The sequence below is a fragment of the Rhinichthys klamathensis genome, unplaced genomic scaffold, assembly GCF_029890125.1.
Source record: "Rhinichthys klamathensis goyatoka isolate OS25496 unplaced genomic scaffold, OSU_Roscu_1.1 h1tg000048l_1, whole genome shotgun sequence".
In the NCBI taxonomy this organism is placed as follows: Eukaryota; Metazoa; Chordata; class Actinopteri; order Cypriniformes; family Leuciscidae; genus Rhinichthys; species Rhinichthys klamathensis.
Genome location: NW_026606594.1, coordinates 524,111 through 544,566, shown reverse-complemented (window position 1 = coordinate 544,566; position 20,456 = coordinate 524,111). Strand labels below are relative to the sequence as shown.

Sequence of the window (20,456 nt, the reverse complement as noted above, 5' to 3'; positions counted from 1 at the left end):
ACACAGGCAGCGGGTGCTACTTGCCTTTTTGCTTTTATGTTAATTGTATATTTAGTTTATTATGATTATGTTTTTATAATTATGCAATAACATCTGCTTTTCCCGTGTTCTGTGTCAACTCTAAACATAATTTGCATATACTGTAGACAGACTTTTTTTTCTTTACTGCCCCATAAAGATGACGTTATGCTGCAGATGCAGATCCTGAGCTGACGTCGCTTGCTCTCGCGATATCTCGGCGTAACCAGGTTTGTGAGCCTAAACCCCCCTCCCCTCTCCCGTGCCGTGCCGTCCCCTCCCACGCCCCAGCGCGCTGTGTTGGGATAGTGGCAGTATAAAGTATATCTTCCATTCGAGACAGATAAGAAGCGCCAGGCTAGAGGGGATGAAGATGGCGGACGCCAAGCAGAAAAGGAACGAACAGTTGAAGCGCTGGATAGGCTCGGAGACGGACCTTGAGCCGCCCGTCCTGAAGAAGAAGAAGACGAAGGTGAAGTTCGACGATGGCGCCGTGTTTCTGGCCGCCTGCTCGAGCGGCGATACGGAGGAGGTGCTGCGAATGCTCGACCGCGGCGCGGACATCAACTACGCTAATGTGGACGGACTCACCGCTCTGCACCAGGTAAGAGCGCCTCAGAGGTGGCTGTTGTGCACAGATCCGTGTATGAGGATGGCTTGCTCTCTGGCAGTGTTTACTCAGTCCAACACCACCACCATCATCATCATCACGATCTTCGTCGGGCCGTTTTGCGGAACCCCGTAGCCGCTGAAGCTAATTGGGTTGTGATCGAAACAGATATTTGCTTTTTATGCGCACTGTGCTGGATAGATGATCCCGGAATAAACGTATTTGTGTGTAAAAGAGTGTGTGAAGGCAGGAAGAGGACTGTCTGAGTGATTGTTGGGTGTGTGTGTATGTGTTAGCTTCTGGTTAGCCTTTTAGCCGCTCAGCTCATAGATCAGTGCATACAGTAACGTTAGATGATCTACAGCACAATGACACTTAAATCTGTTTATAAAGGCATCGGATGAATGTGCATGGAGGTTATTCTATATAGATGTACTGATCCGACTCGTAAATGTGTTTTGATCCGCTAGTCACCATTGAAATAACGCTGAGAAGGTGCTTAGCAACCAGTTAGCACGGCTGTGTATTTGGAAAGAGGCTTCCCTGTGTTGACACGTATGTTGCGTTACAGATTATTGACCGAAATTGTGGCATTTGTGGAGAAAGTCTGTCTACATTATGATTTCTGTGCGGGAGATTGAATTATATAAAATACGACTGCGAGGGAGCGCAAAAGCAGTCAAAATGCAGTTTAAAACGAATAATTCGCTCAGAAAATAAAATGCTAATGGACTCACTCTCATGGTCTTCCAGACCCGTATGACTTTCTTACTTCTGTGAAACAAAAGATGATTTTTGGCGGAATGACAGCTTCAGTCACCGTTCACTTTCATTGCACCTTTTAATCGCACAATGAACATGAGAGGCGACTTACGCTGTCACTTATTAAAATTCGTCTTAGCATTTAGATTTGCCTTCCACATTCGAAGGAAAGTCAGAAAGTTTCGAAACATGCTAAAATTGAGAAAATAATGACAGATATTTTTTTGTTCACTGTCTCTTTAAGACGTAGGCTAGTTTCCTTGGCTTGACTGTAAACATCCGAGAAAGATGTCACTGTAGTTTAGTTTTTCCATTTAGAACCGTTTTAGGCGCTAATGACTTTTGCAAAGAATTACGTGTGACAAAAGAAGGATGTGAGCTTACATGCAAAAGTACTTTCTGTCAGTTAACCAATAGAGTTTTTCTTGGTATCTAGGAAAATTAGTATAATATAAAAATATTTGATCCTATTTTCTTGTTACTGTTCATATAGGCTCAATTTAGTGAGATTTCTACTTGAAGGCATAGTTCACCCAAAAATGAAAATTCTGTCATCATTTACTCATACAGGTTAGGAACAATAAGTTGTTCCTTTAACATGTATGAATTTATTTCTTCTGCTGAACTCAAAAGAAGATATTTTGAAGAATGTCAGTAACCAAACAGTTGATGGACCACATTGACTTCCATAGTTGGTGGGAAAAATACAACTGTCTGGTTGCTGACATTCTTCTTTTGTGTTCAACAGAAGAAATAAACTTATACTGGTTTGAAACAACTTTAGGTAGAGTAAATGATGACAGCATTTTCATTTTTGTTTGAACTATCCCTTTAACCAACAATTTTGCACACAGACACAATCAACGTGTTCACAGTCAGATTCAGGGGTAAAAACATCGCTAAGCAGTCCTAATAAAGTAATTCAAAGAAGCTGAGTTTTTATATTTGAACTTAAGGTTCTAGGTGTCACATAAATAAGTTTTTAGGTCTCTAAAAACATCTTGCATTTTAAACAGGAAAAGGTGGCATTTGTTGTAAAACCGTAATATCTATTGCCCTGTATAGAGTCTTCTGGGTTTGATGTGTCTGTAAGTGACGGCATGGGTTGTCTGTACAGAATGCGTTTAAAAGCACTTGCCTTTTTTTGGGCCGGTGTTCAGACACGGGGAGGAAAGAATTTGGATGCAGCTCTTGAGACCCAACCATGACTGAGTGGAGAGGCTCCTTCCTCTATTGGGTCTGCTGTGTGTGTTTATGTATGTAGACGTGTGAGGTATAGCGGAGAATTTTAGCATGTGACCAGCAGGCAGTGAGTTCATAGCGAATGGTATTTGTTTTTAAACATGCTGATCTTGCTGTTAAATATGCACTGGTTTAGTTGTTCAGGAGGCATTTTGTGTTTAAATTATGTACATCTTCTGTTAGCACTTTAAAATTTACTTGGTTTGACAATTGCATCAAGAAATTTGAATTTTTGTGTTGACACAAATGGTTCCCGGGTGTGTTATGATAGGGCAATTGCTAATAATAAATTGCACCTCACAATATAATTGAATATACTTTGAAGGCTGGCTTATAAAAGTGCATAACTTTTAAAATTGAAGAGAAAGTGCTTTCCATAGTGTGCCTCATGTCAAGTTTTATGTGTCTACTCAACCTTATTAAAGCAAATTCACCTGTAACTTGGTAATACAACTCATATACAATTTTTATTTTTATTTTTCCATGTGTTTGACTGGTATATTGCACTTCAGCAGTTGTGTAGCATTTACAGTATTGTCAATTCTTATAAATATTTATAGAAAGCATTAATAAGAATGCCTGGTTGTGTAAAAAAGCCACACAATGTTGTAATTTTGATCACAGTCCCCTGAAATTAATCAAATCATATCAAGGCTGACTAATTACACTTTTATTAAGTTCCCTTCTTTAAATGCATGACAATCTGTGGCTCTGCAGGCCTCTTTGTTGAATGATTCCCTTTTATTTATGTATCTTTTGACTTGAACTGAAAGGCAGTTTAAAATCCTCAACTTGATTAGAGATACGAGGCTGCTAAGGGGTAGTTTAAGTGTAACAAATCATGTAAAAATATTATTTCAAACTTTGATAATTGCCTTAATCTTTTAAACAACGAAGAAGATAGTATTTAAATACATTTGATAAAAATCAACTGTCACATTTATAATATATATTAAGTCAGCATTGGACGACTACAGGGATCTCTCATTTAAAGGAACACGCCGACTTTTTGGGACTTTAGCTTATTCACTGTATCCACCAGAGTTAGATAAGTCCATACATACCCTTTTCATCTCCGTGCGTGCTGTAACTCTGTCTGACGCACCCACCGCGAGCCTAGCTTAGCACAAAGACTGGAAGTAAATGGGTCCAGCTAGCATACTGCTCCCAATAAGTGACAAAATAACGCCAACATTTACCTATTTATATGTTGTGATTTGTATAGTCACAGTATGTACAAATAACAAACTTCATATTAGACACAGACATCTTTTAACCGTATACATACTGGGAACTATATTCTCAGAAGGTGAAGCACTGCTACTTGGGCGGAGTGATTAGCGCAACACTCTGAGTGAACTCTCTGGGGAATCAGTCAAGAATAGACAATTATTGAAAGTATTCAAATCAGGAATGTCAGAATCAGAATGTGTAGTTTGTGCATACAAATGTTCGTCAAAGCCAACTCGTTGAACGATGTTTACTACACCAGCAAAGTTTTACAACAGAACAAATGTATGCTCACGTGCGTTACGTATTGCGTACGTTATCATCTCTGAAACACAGCATGTTGAAGCTCCTCAGGGCATCATTTTCTCCCTGTTCTCGTAAAGCGATGACACATTCAAAACATCCGGTAGTGTGGGTTTTCCAGGAAATTGGTGTACTTGCTGGACCTGTATTATTACCTGGACTTGGATCTATTAAAGGGATACTGGAAAGATGAATGTGTATTTAAAATGGGTCATGTATGTAGAAGAAATGTGAAATTATTTTTGAATTTGGAGCTTTCTAGACTGAGAAAAGCCAGAAAATGTATTTTTGGCTTATGTGGATGAAAGACAACAACTCCCAGAATGCACTTGCTTCGCTGCCCTAGGAGGCCACGCCTACCGGTAACAGAGCGCAGTAGTTAAACAACAAGTCTAGGCTACTAGTGAGTCTCCGTGATGAGTCTGCCCGAAAATGTGTTTCGAGATCGCCCAAAATGTCTGGGATTCGGCTTTTGCGTTCTACAGTCGCCATTCATTGGGTCTCATTCATGAAACATTCGTAAATATACGAGTAGATATGCGAGTGATTTGCGCGTAAACAGACCTTCCCGAAAACTCTTCTCCTGGTTCACAAAGACGTAAACGTCAGATGTGATAGTGAAATGTGTGTGTGTGTGTGTTAATGAATTCCAATCAGTCGTAAATGGGATGCGCGTGCACGTTCATTCTCAATTACCATAAATCCCGCCCATTAAATCCGACTGACAACTATATATGGGCATCATATTATGACATGAATGCGAATGAAAAAAAAAATTCTCAGATGCAGAAATTGAAGTTTTATTATCAGAAGTTCATTCAAAACGCCACATTTTATTTTCAAGCGTACATAGTGGCGTATCGGGTCCTAAAAAAAAAAGGAAGCTTGGCAGCATATTACAGATGCAGTTAATGGAGTTTCATCTGTTAATCGAACATTCCCAGAAGTGAGAAGAAAATGGTTCGACATTAAGCTTGAGAGCAAAAAACGAATTAGTTCACTTCGGAAAAATAGTATTCAAACTGGAGAAGGACCACCATCGCAGATGCTATTACTGGCTCTCATAATAAGAAAAACCGTATGTAATTACTATATATAATATTTTTCCAAAATGCTGTGCAAATATGTACCCGATTAAGGTGAATTAAAATGCAGCCTTATTAATGAGCAAAACGTTCGGGTGTTAAGCGCACTATTTACGCGTGGCTGGGAGCAGGTGTAGATTTCTTGTGTAGGCCTACCAACTAACATTTGGAAAATACGAACATTTTAATGAATCCGAAAATTTACGCCAGAACCACTTTACACACAATTTACACAAAAATTCGTTCTGCTCGTGTTTCATGAATGAGACCCATTATGTTTACTGAGGCGAGCAGGACGAGACTGAGGGCCGCGGGAGAACGGCGCGAGGCCGGTGGCGTGATTACCGATGAGAGACACCTGTGAGACGCACCGCTCTCGTATCTCTCACGGAGGAGCGGGAATTTTCTTAGCAATGTTAAAACGCACATCAACCGATCACTTGTTTAGCGTTCATGTAAACACTACATTCAGATTCACCAATCGGAATGAATTCAGTTAGATTGAAACAAAAGGTGTGCATGTAAACAATGAATGGCGACTGCAGAAAGCAAAAGCTGAATCCCGGACATCGACGGCCGGACATGTCCGGTAAAAAGAGGATGGTAACCCCTACTACTCAGCTTTCTCCACAGAACAAGAGCCTGCTAGTTTAGCTTCCTAAAAAAAGATGGCTGACACTGTGTACATTCTGTGAGTGAGATCCCACCCTCTATGGGCGGCTTGAGAACATGCGGGACAGCCCCTACTACTGACTGTAGTCTTTAGCCTCTGGCCAAAAAATCCTCCGATGACGCAAAATGACGATTTTTGCGTCATCGGAGGATTTTTTCCAGACAAAAAATACTTAAATCTCTCGTCTCAGGGGGATATGAGGGTGGAAATCATGGTAATTTGAAAATACTACAGGTTTTCTACTAATACAAAGCTTAAGGATAAATCCTGAAGTATCCCTTTAATAATGGACCTGTTCCATTATTAAACCTTAGCAGATTTAGAATTATATTGAGGATTTGAGTCATGTGGTGTTTAAGTTATATCTTTATTTAGACATCAATATGACAGCAAAAGTTGGTTTGTCAGTGTTTTGGTCACTCTGGGCTCTCCCAGCATGACTCTAATGCCCCAAGCAGGCTCTAGAAGCAGGAAATGGACAGCTGTGAAGCTTCGTAGAGTAGTTTACTCACACCAATGTTTTGACTGAGCCACAATTAGGTTTTAATTGTTATTTCTCATGCAAAATTATGTATGGACTGCTAGTTTTCTCATTAATTGCAGAACTGTAGAAGAGTGTCTGACTCAATCCAGTCAGCCCATATATACTTAAGGTAGAGTAGTGAAGGTAGAACAGGGACCCGTTCGGGAGCGTTTCACCGCATCTGTGCTGCCTGCGACAGGTAGTGACCTCACTTTCAGTGCACTGCTGTGTTTATCTATGGAGGGACATGCTGTGCTGGTTCCAGTGACTTTTGTAGCAGTATGGCTGAGGTTATAAATATCACGTGCTGTCGGGCTTGCAGGCAAGAGTGTAAGAGCACTAACTTTAGCACCCAGTCAACCCACATTCTGCACCGTTCAAGCTCATAGTTAAGAAACCTAGCACAGGCTTCTGTTGTCTGTTCGTAGCTCGGATGTTGTGTGGATTGATGTTTTGAAACAAAAGTCATCCACTTTGTATCAGAGCCATGACATAGTGGGTAGTTGAGGTACTCATGGCACTCGAAAGGACTTGTGCCCACAGGGGTCATGTTTGAATCTGACTTGCATTATGTTGTGTTCTCTTGATTTTGCCCACAACTTACTTTGCATCTTAACTTTTGTGTTACAAATACAGAAAATGCTTAAAAATTATCGAAAAGATCCATAAAAGAGTGAATCTTGCAAAGCCTGTCGAGAACTGGTCCATTTTTTTTTTTTGCACATTGAAAATGATGGCAATTTTTACAGCCTTTGCGTTGACATAATTTAAAAAAATGTATATTATATATTTAAAAAATATATTTTTATAATCTAGACTTAAACGGTAATATCGCATGAAGAAAATATTTTTGTTTACAACCACAGGGTTTTTCCTGGGTCAAAAATGGTCTTCGGTGGTGGCTGACCAACACTGTCATCCTTTCTTGCTCTCTTTTTAAAAAAAGCTGTGATTTTTCCACTGGATTTCATAGCTTTGTAAGATAAAATCCTTCTTTGCTAGACCTGATAATTATTTTGGTATATAATCATATCAATATTAAAAAGTAGAATTAAAAAGTAGCATAAAGTTTATTTTAATAGTCTAATTTTTTACCATAATACAATTAAATAAAATTAGCAGCTAGCTTGCAACTTGATTTGTGCTTTTTTTTTTTTCTGGTTTCACCTCACTCCAGTCTAAACTAAATTATTTTTTAGGTATTTTTTCTACACATTGTCAGATAAATAACCTGAAAATACTGTAGTTTATTAGGGCTAAATCTTGCTAAATTGGGTAAGCACACTTGCGTTCTCATTTCAGTTGTTCTGTAAATTATTTGTTGGGAACACTTTACAGTATGGTTTGATTTGTTAACATTAGTTAATGTATTAGGCTAACATGAACTAATACAAATGCAATAAAATAATATACATTTATTATAGTAAGTATTGTGAATATAAATTGCGTAGGCTACGTTCTTTCTTTTAAATAAAAACCCGTGGCGTCATCTATTATGATTATGTTTACACCATTGGTTTACGCATGTCACACTATGGCCTGTGCGTTCGCTTCGTTTCATTCACTGTCAATGGTTCGCGCTCGGTGATGATGGCTGCGGCGCGGCTGCTTGTGAAATACGTCTGTATGAGCCTACATTTAGTCGCTCATTATTCGAAATTCTTAATGGTCAAATAGGGAATCGATGTTAACGTCCTTTTCTCGGAGCCCGTCCAGCTCGTCATGACATGCCCACCGCGAACGCGCGTCACACAGCAACTGCAGGCTCTGACAAACAAACACACATAAGTGTGGGAAGCCAAACACACCGAAAGGGGGACGAAACGGCGCGGTGTGTTACAGAGTTCGCGCTGCGCTGACTTGTAATCTGCGTGGCTCAATGGACTGAGACGCGCGAGCGCGACAGACTCGACAGCGCAGGAGAAGTGTTTGCTTGCGCCAGCCAATGGTCAGAGCGGCGCGAATTAATCTCACCAGCGCCGCGCTGACCAATAAAACAGCACATCCCATACCGAAATGTACTAAATTGCACAAAAGAAAATCGACCATTCCATAATATGTCAGGACTACTTAATCGGCCTATAGTTTCCTACAATGCGCCTAGCTATTTGACCACACTGATTTCCGTTAATAATAGCAGATGTTTATGGGTCAAATCTCTCACTCTCTCCCTGCAACTTTTTGTTACCCTCCTTTCCTGCCCCTAGACCAGAAAGGGGGCTTGTAACAGTATGGGTCAAATGTAAACGAATGGTGCCAAACGCGCTGTTTTATTGGTCGGCGCGGCGCTGGTGAGATTAGTCATTTTAATTTATTTGTTTCCCTCTGAAAATCCACTTTCATTGAAATCTAGTGGCTCCTTTTTTTCTTTTGATTCTGCCTATTTTTTTCCAAATGAATGCAGCTGGAATTAATGCAATAAATATGTTTTTTTTTTTTACAAAGATTTCAAATTGTTTGTGGTCTATAACCTGTATCAGAATGAGGTTCGCAATGGTGCGCCCGAAGGCATGGGGGTTGAAGACCCAGTCAGTGACATCACGATATGCAAATTTGTTTAAATTCATACCGACCTAATCACCATGACCAAAATTATCCTTTTTTTTTTTACATTGAATCTTGAAAAAAAAATATATAGACCGACCTACCGACCCTTTTTTTTTTTTTTTTGCTGTTACTGCAAACCAAAATATTTTTAAGGATGGCCTGACATCCATAACTATGTTTTCAGTAGTGTATAAAGAACTTACTTATTAAGCCGTAATGTTTTTATTACCTTAGAATGAGACATTTATATCTCCATAACCGCGGGCACCCCCTTCTATGAAGGTCGACATATTGTGACGTCATGTTTCTACCGTAGCCGAGCGCGAACACACAGCGCTACAGAGCGCGTTTCGTCACTACCTTGAAAGAGAAGCAGCAGAAAGCTAGAAATAAACACCGTGACTAGTGACTTTTCCCTTGTCAGTGGTGTAAATATGTAGTTGGATTGTTTCATGTAACTTAGTTCTTCTCCCTCGCTGTGTAATGGCTTTGCTATGTGGGGATAAATGTGCTGGTAACGTTCGTGAGACAGCTGATTAGCACTTTTGTCATTGACCGTAAAACAGTATGTTACAGGAATCACCAACCCGTCGATCGCGGTCGACAAGTCGATCTTAGAAGCATTTTAAGTCGATCGCGAAGTGTTTTCAAAATCAGAGAAAAAAAGCCTATTGTGTGTAGTAAGTGGTGTCTAGGGGATGCGGAGGCGCGCGCGCTGTTACAATCATGTCATTTTTGCCGCGCGCACCTTTGGGCTCATGCGGACGCGTCGAGTTTAAACGAGGCTTTACGCTTTAACCAGCTCAGCCACAGTAACAGCTCATATTAGCCAGCTAAACTTTTACTACCCTGTTAGAAAAAATATATAGTTGCATAGTTTCATGTGGTTCTTCTCCCTCGCTGTATTATGGGTTTGCTATGTGGGAAGAAATGTGCTGGTTACGTTTGTGAGACAATCAGCTGATTACTATTATTATATTATATATTAAGACCCTTGATCCTAACCTGACTATGGCTTTGTAAACTTTATCCATGATGTGGTTTATAATGGACTGTGGTACAGAAACAGTGACAATGTTACACACTCTTGGCTTACTCTGGCTATTCTCTGCTGTCTCAGATGACGGTATGTTTGTCCAATTTTAGCCACCGTAGCTTCTTTCAAAGGGAGGGGTGAGCAGTGGGCTGAGCCCTTGAAAATGACGTAGCTAAAAAATACACACTGTACCTTTAACTAAGAATAATAAATGCTGTAGAAGTGCAGTTTATTAATAGTTTAATAAATGGAATCTTATTCTAAACAAAGTGTTACCGATTTGTTATACACCGATTCAGACGTCTCGTGAGTTCAGTGTTGGACAGATCAGTTGTTTTAACCATTCATTAAAGTGAATCGGTTGAAATGAGTCATTAGTTCGCGAATCAGATGTGTACACGTTGTGCAAAACCAAGCTGTTTGGACATCGCACAAGAGTTTTGTGTCAACAGAGAAAACTTCATCACTGAATGAATAGGTTTTGTTCGTTTAAGTGTGGTTTATGTCAGCTGAATGTGCGGAACGCTTTTCAGAGAAGATAAGGCAAAGTTTTTTTTAGCGCAATTCACACAGCGGTAATTCAGTAAAACAAATCTCCGAATGCGCCACGTGAAACATGGATTCGGTCTTCCTACCTTTTACCATCGTGCCAATTGATTTTGATCAATATGTGGGAGGGAGAGAGCAAAGACAATGCTTAGTTTGAAAAGAGAGAGAGTGCATGCGGGGGAGGGGTTCTTAGCTCGTTCTCTCTGTTAACCTCTTAACCGTTGCCAGAGCGTCGGCGCACTGAAGCGTTTTTTTTTTTATTTAGTTCAAATATACTATCAGATTTAATGTTATACCTTGACAAACTATACATCATTAAAAAGATATAAGACTCAAGATTCAGTATTTGACCACTATTGTATTCTGAGAAACTTATAGTGACAGTTATGTCTTAATTTGTGTCAGGAGTTATGAAATGAAAAAAATGAGTCGATACCTTTAATATGAATTATGAGCGTCAGCCGGTCCATTCATAAAAAACACTCCGTGCTGTCGTCATGACAGCGATTCACAAAACAACGTCCCTGAGGGCTTTTAGCTCAACAATGTGCAGATGTGGAGAAATATTGATATATTGTCATAGATTCACATCATATTTCTATAGACAGGAATAATATTTATTGAATTTATACCCAAATGCGTCGATGTAATCATTATGATCGCTTCTTACTGAGATGTGCTGTGTTTTCCATTCATACCAATAGCATGGGGGCGCTATTATGTCCAATAAAAGTCCATATATGGATCATGAAGAAGACCCATAGTCATGTGACATTCCAGGACGTCACTGAGTGATACAGAAAGTAGCTGACAGAGATCGCTGTAACATGCAGATAAAGATGTTTTGAAGACAATAAACATGATTGCAATGATATTTGAGTTACCTGTGTTCTTCAAGCCATGCCAGGTATTTCATAATAATAGATTATATTTATAATGTAATGCTAATCGATATAGATTTCATCATCGTTCAGAACACTAAATAATACATTTTCTGTCGGATTTTTTTTTATCTGAAGCCAAGTTAGATCACAGAAGATTATTTAAAACACTAGACTTGCGTTATATAGTAAGTTTGGAGCACAAACATGGTTTTAATCTCACAAATGGTCGTGTATTGATGGTGTGCTAAGCTAACATGCTAGCTAGCCCAGGTGCACCTGCTAACAGCAGTTATTGTTTTATGATTTTTTTCTAAATAGGAATGCTTACTGAAATGTTTCAGTGCATTTGATACCAGTTTCAAATATTTAGTGAGAACTTTGATAAAAGAAATTAGGGTTTGAAACCCTATGAATAGCCTGTGAATAGCCAGTCGTTAGTAGCTATAATGCAGACAAAAGAAATGCATATTTAGAGTCATAATAACCAGTCTGGAGAGGTGTAAATGTGTGCAGGGGAGACTGACACTGAATGGGGCACCACAAAACAATAGAGACAATAGACTGAATAGATGACTCAGAAGATGACTAAACATCAGTTTGCTAATAGAGTCTAATCAAAATAAAGTAATTTGACATGATCTTGAAAAACATTTAACTAAATACAGATTTTTATACTTATCATTTTCAGATTTTAAATATAAAATGGTCAGACATGTGGCTTTAGCTGCAGTGCATTTCTAGATTGCTCCAGGGCCAACTTCAATTTTATTTTCATGAAGATGTTTCATAAAAATAAATTTCTAATAACTTTACAAAACTTTGAAGCTATTTAAAATTGTTTTTTTCATTATGACAATAATTAATTCTACATTTACAATAAACAACCAGGTGTCAGCTTTCAAATGAGATCATACTTGTGCTTTTAGTGCAAAGGGTTCATGAACTGTATCTGTTTCAGTTTGGGTATGTCATTTCTGGGGATTTTTCAAAAGTGGGCTTGAAGCTTAACAGGTTAACATGCGCTGCAATAATCATCTACGTCACTCTCATAAATCACAATAACTAATTAAATAAGTCTTTAGCAGGACAAAAATTCGCTTTGGCGGCCGACTCCGAAAAATTTCAATGCAGGAAAAACCCTGAACCATTGAATTTAGATTATTTTCATAATATATTTTGTATTAATTATATTAATATCAAACTATATTAATTTAAAACAATTAAATGTAGGATAAAGATTAAAGCTTCTTTTTTTTTTTTTTACAACCTTTGCATTGCATAATATCATTTTAAAATATAATTTACAAAGTAAAAATAAAATAAAAAATTATACATCATTGCAGTGTTTATTTAAATGTATTTTGATTTAATAGTTTTAAAAAAAAAGGTCCATATATCCATCTGGACATATTTGAAAGAAATTCTCCCAGATAAGAGTGTTGGCAGAAATATGGTGCATCTTTCATGTATATACTCATTCCAGTTAACCAGTTCAAGAAAATGGTTGAATTTATCTATAGGCCTAGTGGCTCAACAACTTTGTGGAGGCGGAATCCAAATAGAGGCGAGAAACAGCAGATTACGCCCGAGGCCTAAAGCGTTGGTGTCTGCAAGACTGTTCCTTAATGTTTTCCAAGGATGCATGTTTCATAACTTCAATATCTTTCAGATTGATGGTTTACGTACACATAATCTTAAAGTCTGTTCGACCTCGTATGGGAGCGGAAGCCTTTTAGTCCGAGATGTGTCATTTACGGCATGTGTGGAATTGTCTGCAGTGCTGTCATCATCGCTGAGGTCAGGGTTTAGGTAGGTTTCAGTAAGAAGGTATAGGCTAGGTGAAGACATGCAGTCGTCCTGTCCCTGCATTCCTGCCGTGTCTCTCATTGGAAAGACCCAGAATTCCTCAGTTGTCACTTACACCCCCAGCTAAAATGGTCTCCACCTCAACAGTCACATTGTTTTACTCTTCTCTTCAGTGTCACAAATAGAGGCACATGATGAGGCATAATTAAGGGGCTCATTAGGCAAAACAATAGTTGTACCATTCATTTATGTTTTAATCTGTCATTCTGTGACAAATGTGCCACATTGTCTCTTGTTACATGAGTCTGTCTGTTCAACAATACTTGCAAAGAGATGATGCATAAAGATGGTGTGGTATGAATTCGGATAACTTGTGAGCTGATGTGACAGTGTCCAGGAAGGGAAGCTCAAGGAAATGGTGCTACTTAAAGTGAAATTTAACATCTTGTACTGTGTGTTTTACAAGAATGGTCATTTACTGACCATGTAGCTCCAAAACATATGACTTTTTGTTCTTCTGTGGAACACAAAAGTAGAAATTTGTACACTATAAAAGTAGTCCATATGACAATATTCCATGTCTTCCTGGTGAGTTCATGAGAGAAGTATCAATAGACAGATTTGTGAGCGAATCAGTCTGATCTTTTCAGGAAATCAATTGATCTGGTTAAAAAATCTGGTCTCACTGAATCAGATTGATCTGTTCAACTCACTTAATTTGGTTTTCAATGAATAACTACTTAAATGTCCATATTTTCCTCAAATATATTGCTCTGCGTCTGAATATGCCTATTTCCCTTTGTAGGAGAAAAACAGTATGTCAAATGTATGTCCGAACTGAGTGAATGTAAACTAAATAACTATATGGTGATGTAGGCTATATTATCGTGAAATGAAATGACTCATATCGTGATATAAGATTTTGGTCATATCGCCCACCTCTACTACGCACATTTATGCTGTATAAAACATACTTTTTTACGGTCTCAAACTCGCAAAGTACGTTCCCTATCAAATGTAGTAGTAGCTACTCAGACAGTACGTGATTCAGAGTCAGACACACATTTGGAATATGGCACAGGAGTCATTTGGACGACTTTGATTCCTCTACTGTCATCCTTTTTGAAGGTTCAGAGTTTTTCAGAATTTTTCCTTTTTTGTGGAAGGCATTCAGATTTGTAACAACATGAGGGTGAGTAAATAATGACAGCATTTTCATGTTCGGGTGAACTATTATTTAACGTGCTTGTCATCGTTCATAGTACTGCAATCATGTGATAATCTCAGCAATGTCAGCATGCATTGTGAATCCTTAGATTCCCAGCTGTGTCTTGAGCCGCCCAGTTGGAATGTCAGCTGATATCTGGTGTAGATACTCAAAGAAACACTCCTCAGGATTCTTTGCATTGTTTGTGAACCTTTGTTTGTGAGAGGTTGGTTTTTTTCTCTTTACGTTGTGAGTCAACATGGACAGCCCAGTCATTATCGGGTTGCTGTAATTTACGAATTGAGTGATTCAAAACAACAATCAAACCATCTACCAAAGAGAACTTGTGTTGTGCATCTTCAGTCTTTTTGGAGATTTGACATCACATTTGCCAGCTTTTTCAAGTTTTAGTGTGCCTAGCTAAACCTTTTTTTCCCCTCCAGAACTCCATGAGGTGACACACATTTAGATTATTCTTCACAAGAAACAACTGCACGTGGTTCATTTTGGCTCTTGGCTGTCAGTTCCACAGGATATACTCAATAACAATACATTTAAAACTCTAAAAACCATGGTATAAAAGAAAGATTTAACAGGGAGCGTTGTGGGATACTACATATCACCTGATCTGAGCAGGAGATAGTTTGTATTAGGGCCTGAAATCTAAAACCAGGCCAAGGTAATTTTGACTTAAATGAACCTTAAATTAGCCTGCGTTCCTGGGAAACAAGGAGATGCGATTCTGTTCATTGCCCATTCGCTAAAAGGAGTTAAGGGCTCAGCCCTTACAAAAACTTGCCATGTCAACCATAATTTTTGCTAGTAGAAAACTAGGGCTGCACTATATAGCAAATTACATTAGGTATTGCAATATGGCTTTGTGCAATTATCAAATAGGGAAGGTTTGGATTTTCATTAAATATATATATATGTGGTTCCGGTTTCACAGTGAAACCATTGTCACTGTTTATTTGCATTTATTTTACAATGCAATGGTTTAATTGCAATATGTTTTCTTATTTTAATATATTTTTAAAATATTCTAATTTATTAATAAGCACCGCAATAAAATAATAATTATTTTATTAGTCATTTTGAATTGGTCATTAATAAAATGTGGCCTATTATAAAAACTCAAGTGGAAAGAGATTTTTTTTAAAAAACCCTTACTTTATGGTTAATAAAAAAAGGTTTGAGTTGGTTCTAGTAAAGAGTTAACCCAAGTGAAACACCCAGATTTGACTGGTTTTTCCTAAATCATCTAAGCCCTAATTGGATGGTTTGCACTCACTAAGTAATTTTTATCAGAAGTCACCAATTTTAGTTTCTATACAAATGCACCACTCTCCAGCAAAATCATCTCAATCATTTTGGAATGAATTTTTCTCTCTCCAATTTCTAGTCTTGTGGTGAAAACTTCGGAACATATATGGCAGAAAAACGCAATGTCAGTTCTACAGAATACCATATAATGAATAATAACGTAATAAATGAAATTAATGAATATATAATATATCTTTCAAACAGCATAAGAAGCTTTCAGAACCTTTTTTATGTCTGTAGTAAAGATGTACTACTTGGTTGTTACCATGGTAAACTTTGGTATGGCATGACACAATGTTTTGTCTTGCAAAATGTGGTAGACATTCTTTGACCATTTGAATTATGGCTAAATTGTGATTTCCCCCTCCCCCCATTTCTCTGTATTCCATTCAATTTTATTGTCGTTTGTCTTAAATCATGATATCAGTTTGGCTGATGACGGTCATAGCAATGTTTATAAAAGGGTGATGGAGTCATGTTTTCTCTTTCGTCAGTGTATGAGCTCAGGCCTAAAGGAAATCAGCCCTGACATAAATTAGGTGTGTGGGCCATAATTTATTTCCTCTTGGTTGGTGCAAAAAGCACGCTTTGCCGCAAGCCAAAAACTGATGTCAGTGCTTGTGCTTTGGCGGTACCATAATTAAGGAATTTTGGTTTTTACGAGTGAGTTAAAAGCTGAAGACAGGTCAGTGGTTTTGTGTTAAAGGTATGAAATAATTTATGGATTTAATTTAACATTATGTGTGGTTTATTAAATTGTTTGGCCATGCATTTTGGCATTTTCTGGTCCAGTAAGTGCAAATGTTATGATGCCATATTTGTCTTAAATAATTCATGGTAATTGTTTTTAAATTGGTTTCTTATGGGGTCCATCCCGTCACCAGGTTTCTCATGCATATGTAATGGACGTGTAATTTGCATGTCACTCAATTATTCATTGTTTACTGGAAGTGGGTGGGAGTTGTCAAGATGAATCAGCATGGTAAAGGTTTTAATCAAAGGTTAGCGATCTGTTCAATTGACATGTTTATTGTGTTGCCCTTTTTCCTGTGCAATATTATGCGAAGCAGAATCTAAAATGATTCTTGGCCGTCACTATGGGGTTGTGTAGTCATCAAAGTCTGTCTACTGCTTGATTGACATCAACCAGCACACCAACAGTTCATGTTTTACAGTTTATAATAAGCAGGTTTGGCCCTGTCAGGCAGGCGGTGTTGAGATATTATTTTCGGTTGGATGTTTGAAAGGAACCCATAATCAAGTGCAGGAAGTCTGTTAAAGAAGTAAAGCTACAGCGTTGTGTCATCTGTTGTCTCTGATTTGTTGTCCACGTTGACTTGTCTTCCATTGCATTTGGGTATCGCAGTTGGGTGGAAAAACTGTAAAGCCCAGCCTTGGTTTTGACATTTTTGCTGGCGATGTCAATCGCTGCGTCTTAAAAACGTGGTGCACAATAATCCGATTCCAATTCCGGGACTCACAATCTGATTCCAAAATGATTCTTGCAAACGACAGTGGGGGCGGTGGCCAAGTAATGTAATCGTTGTATGGCCGAACACCACAGTAAGCCTAACTCACACTAATGCACACACAGATGTTTTGTTCTGTCTGTTTAATCCCTTAAGATCTAGGCTAACTGACTGTGTTTACATTAATTGCGCCTCATAAAAGCATTTTGAGATGCTTATATGTATTTAAACACTTATTCATGGAGTCACATACAGCCGCATGCCGCGAGCTCTCTACACAAAGCGCACGTGAGCATTTGAAAGCAGCAGTCTGTTAGTAAGTGAGGTTTGTGTTTTGAATTATATATACCTACTGCATTTAATGATGCTTTCATAGAGCATTTCTAAGGGAGAACACTGAATTACCAGCGATTATCTGTGTTTAGATGCTAATGTTCTTAAATTATATTTTAATTGGGTTAATTTATTGGCACTTTAATTGTAATTCATTTCTCTGAGCTGCCACCAAACTCTGGAATGTCCTCCGTTGGTTTTGATGACTGTATGGCGAAGCAGGTGAACAATTTCACACAAGCGTCACTGCAGGTTCAAACTGGTTTACCTGAGTATTGCTGATGCACAAAATTCTTGAGGAATGTTTTCGAGCTTGAAGCCCACCTTGTAGTCCACGGACACACACTGATTGCTGTCTTAACCTTTCATACACATGATTGCCAGCATTATCCAATCAACAGGTGTGTGCTATTCTTTGATTGGCTTTCTAATTGGTTGATGCGTTGATAAGAGCCTGTTTTGTTTTTAATGTTGATTACGCCAAGTCATGAACGGTAATGAGCCATTTATTTGAGAGAATCACTAATGAGTGATTGCTGCTTTATGTGATTTAGTTCAGCAACTTTTAACTGGAAATTGTCCAAAAGACTACATTGAGCATATTTGTTGTAAATCTAGTAGCTTTCAATGTCAGGGCTCGACAATAAGGACTGCCCGATGGCTCGTGCACGTGTTTTTAAGCCTTGCCAATTTAAATATTCACTCAATTCAGTAACCGCGGGCTGTTTGAGAAGTTTTGTGTGGGCAACAAACATCCGAAGCCCACGGCCAGAAGTTTCCATCTCAGTTAGCGTGCAAATACTGAATTGAGTTATTTTACGTCGTCTTGCTCTTAACCGCACATATTCACACAAAATTGTCTTGGCAAGTACCCTCGTAAACATAGCTATGTTGTATGTGGTGTATTAACTTGCTGCTCCTGACTGAATAACTTTTGTAACTTTAATAAAGGTTAGTCTATATTTCATTTATACACTGACGACTGCAGTGTTTTACTTGATTACTTTATTCAATTTCTGTACCAGAAAACTACTGTTAGTAGAGATGCACTGATTGATGGGCTGGTGACCGGAATCGGCCGATTTTCACGTGATCGGCGACCGGCCGGTCAGTCTGACATAATCCGATTTTATGCCGGTCAAATGCACTCGGGCGCCGCATGATTAACATCGCGCAACATCAGCATTACACGTGCACACGAAACGCGCACATGTAGGAAACCTCGTGAATTACGGCTGTTTCACACCGCAAGTGGGAGCAGCGCGTTTTTTTTGTTTGGCGTGCATGTTAATCAATGAGTGCATTCACACCGGGAGCAGGAGAAGCGCGTGAGCGTCGAGCAGGGGCGTCGCGAGAGCAACAGTGAAGCGCGGGTTTCGGCGCCGATCGAGTCCATTTTTGCTGCGCTCAATTTAAGTGAAAGCACACTTTTGATGGACAAAATAATTATGATTTCATCCAAAAAGTGCCCAAAATGCACAGAATTTGCATGTCTGGTGTGTTTTAACAAGAACTGAAGTAGGCTGGCAATGTCAGAAAGAAAATGAAGAGACAAAAATATTTATAGAAAATGTACCCATTTAAACTTGTTTTTATTATTTCCCAATCGTTTCCCTGCACATGCCCCACTTGTCCTGTTTAGCTTGGCTGGACATGTGTCAGATTAGAGAAGAACTGTTTGAGAAATATAATTTGCCATTGATGTACAAGTGATTGCAATAGGCGTGTGTGTGTTAGGGGTGGGCGATATGAGCAAAAATTCATATCACGATATTTTTCACTGTCCGGACGATATCGATATTATATCGCGATATGAGGAAAAAAAAATTGGAATCACATTTTAGTACACCTTAGTTAAATTACAGGCAAAATATGTATTTTAACAGTAGATAACTAGAAACAGGTGAGGCATTTCATTGGACATAGACCTGAAATGTTTTTTTTTTTTGTGCCATTTTTTTTCTCAAAAAGTGCAAACGTGCAACATGAGGTAGGCCTGAATGCACTTGTTATGTCTTTCCACTTTTTGCTCGTCTTGTCATAATGAGAACCGGCAGCGAATGAAGACTTTATTGATTTCTGAGTGAGAGCCGTCTTCGGGTGTGCTCTGTCTCCGGGAATATCTGTTGTTATAGTTTTGCTTTTTTAAATTAGTTTTTATTTTAATATCGTTTTCAATTTTGCTTTAAATTTCAGTTTAGTTTTAGCTAGTTTCATTAATGGTTTTGTTAGTTTTTATTTAGTTTTATTTTGCAAACACATTTCTATATAGTTTTTATTTTATTTAGTTTCAGTTTTAGTAATTATAGTTTAGCTTTAGCAGAGCGAGCAGAACACTTCCAGTGTAGACCAAAGCGAGACGTTTAATTTAAGTTTAATGTTTGCACAAATTACAGTTAACTCTTATGCAGACATCTTAATAATAAAAATAAAATAATGGTTTGAGATTGAACAAAGCACCAAATAAATAGAACTTAAAAGTATACAAGAAAAAAACAATGAAAATTTTCATACAAACTAATTCATTAGTGTAAGGAGACAGAATAAAGGCCTACAGTTTGTACAGTATAAAACCCATTACGTCTATGGAGAGTCCCCACAAAGATAGTGGACCAGTGTGTGTGTATGCGCGCGCTTATGTGTGTGTCGTGTGTATGCGCGCGCTTATGTGTGTGTCGTGTCCTGTTATTCATAGCCTAACGTTACATTGCGGGGAAATGTCTCCACGTGGATAATATTATTAGCAGTAAATGTTTTGTAAAAACAAAGATAATAATAGCAGCTTTCAACCTTCATGAAAACATGACATCTCAAACATACAGTAGCCTAGAACTTTAACGTTTGTTTGTGCTTGAC

The 20,456-nt window shown here is 38.4% G+C and overlaps 1 protein-coding gene across 5 annotated transcripts in view; it reads left to right on the top strand.

Moving 5' to 3' along the window:
- Window positions 1–281: 281 nt before the first annotated feature.
- Window positions 282–20,456, top strand: part of ppp1r12a (protein phosphatase 1, regulatory subunit 12A) — an 87,038-nt gene continuing 66,863 nt past the window's right edge. For 2 of the 5 annotated variants that reach the window (XM_056247455.1, XM_056247452.1), the window contains exon 1: window positions 282–622. In XM_056247455.1, coding sequence (XP_056103430.1) covers window positions 386–622 — 237 coding nt within the window. In that variant the 5' untranslated portion in view covers window positions 282–385. The remainder of the gene's footprint in view (window positions 623–20,456) is intronic. The other 3 variants (XM_056247454.1, XM_056247453.1, XM_056247456.1) reach the window with 2 other exon arrangements.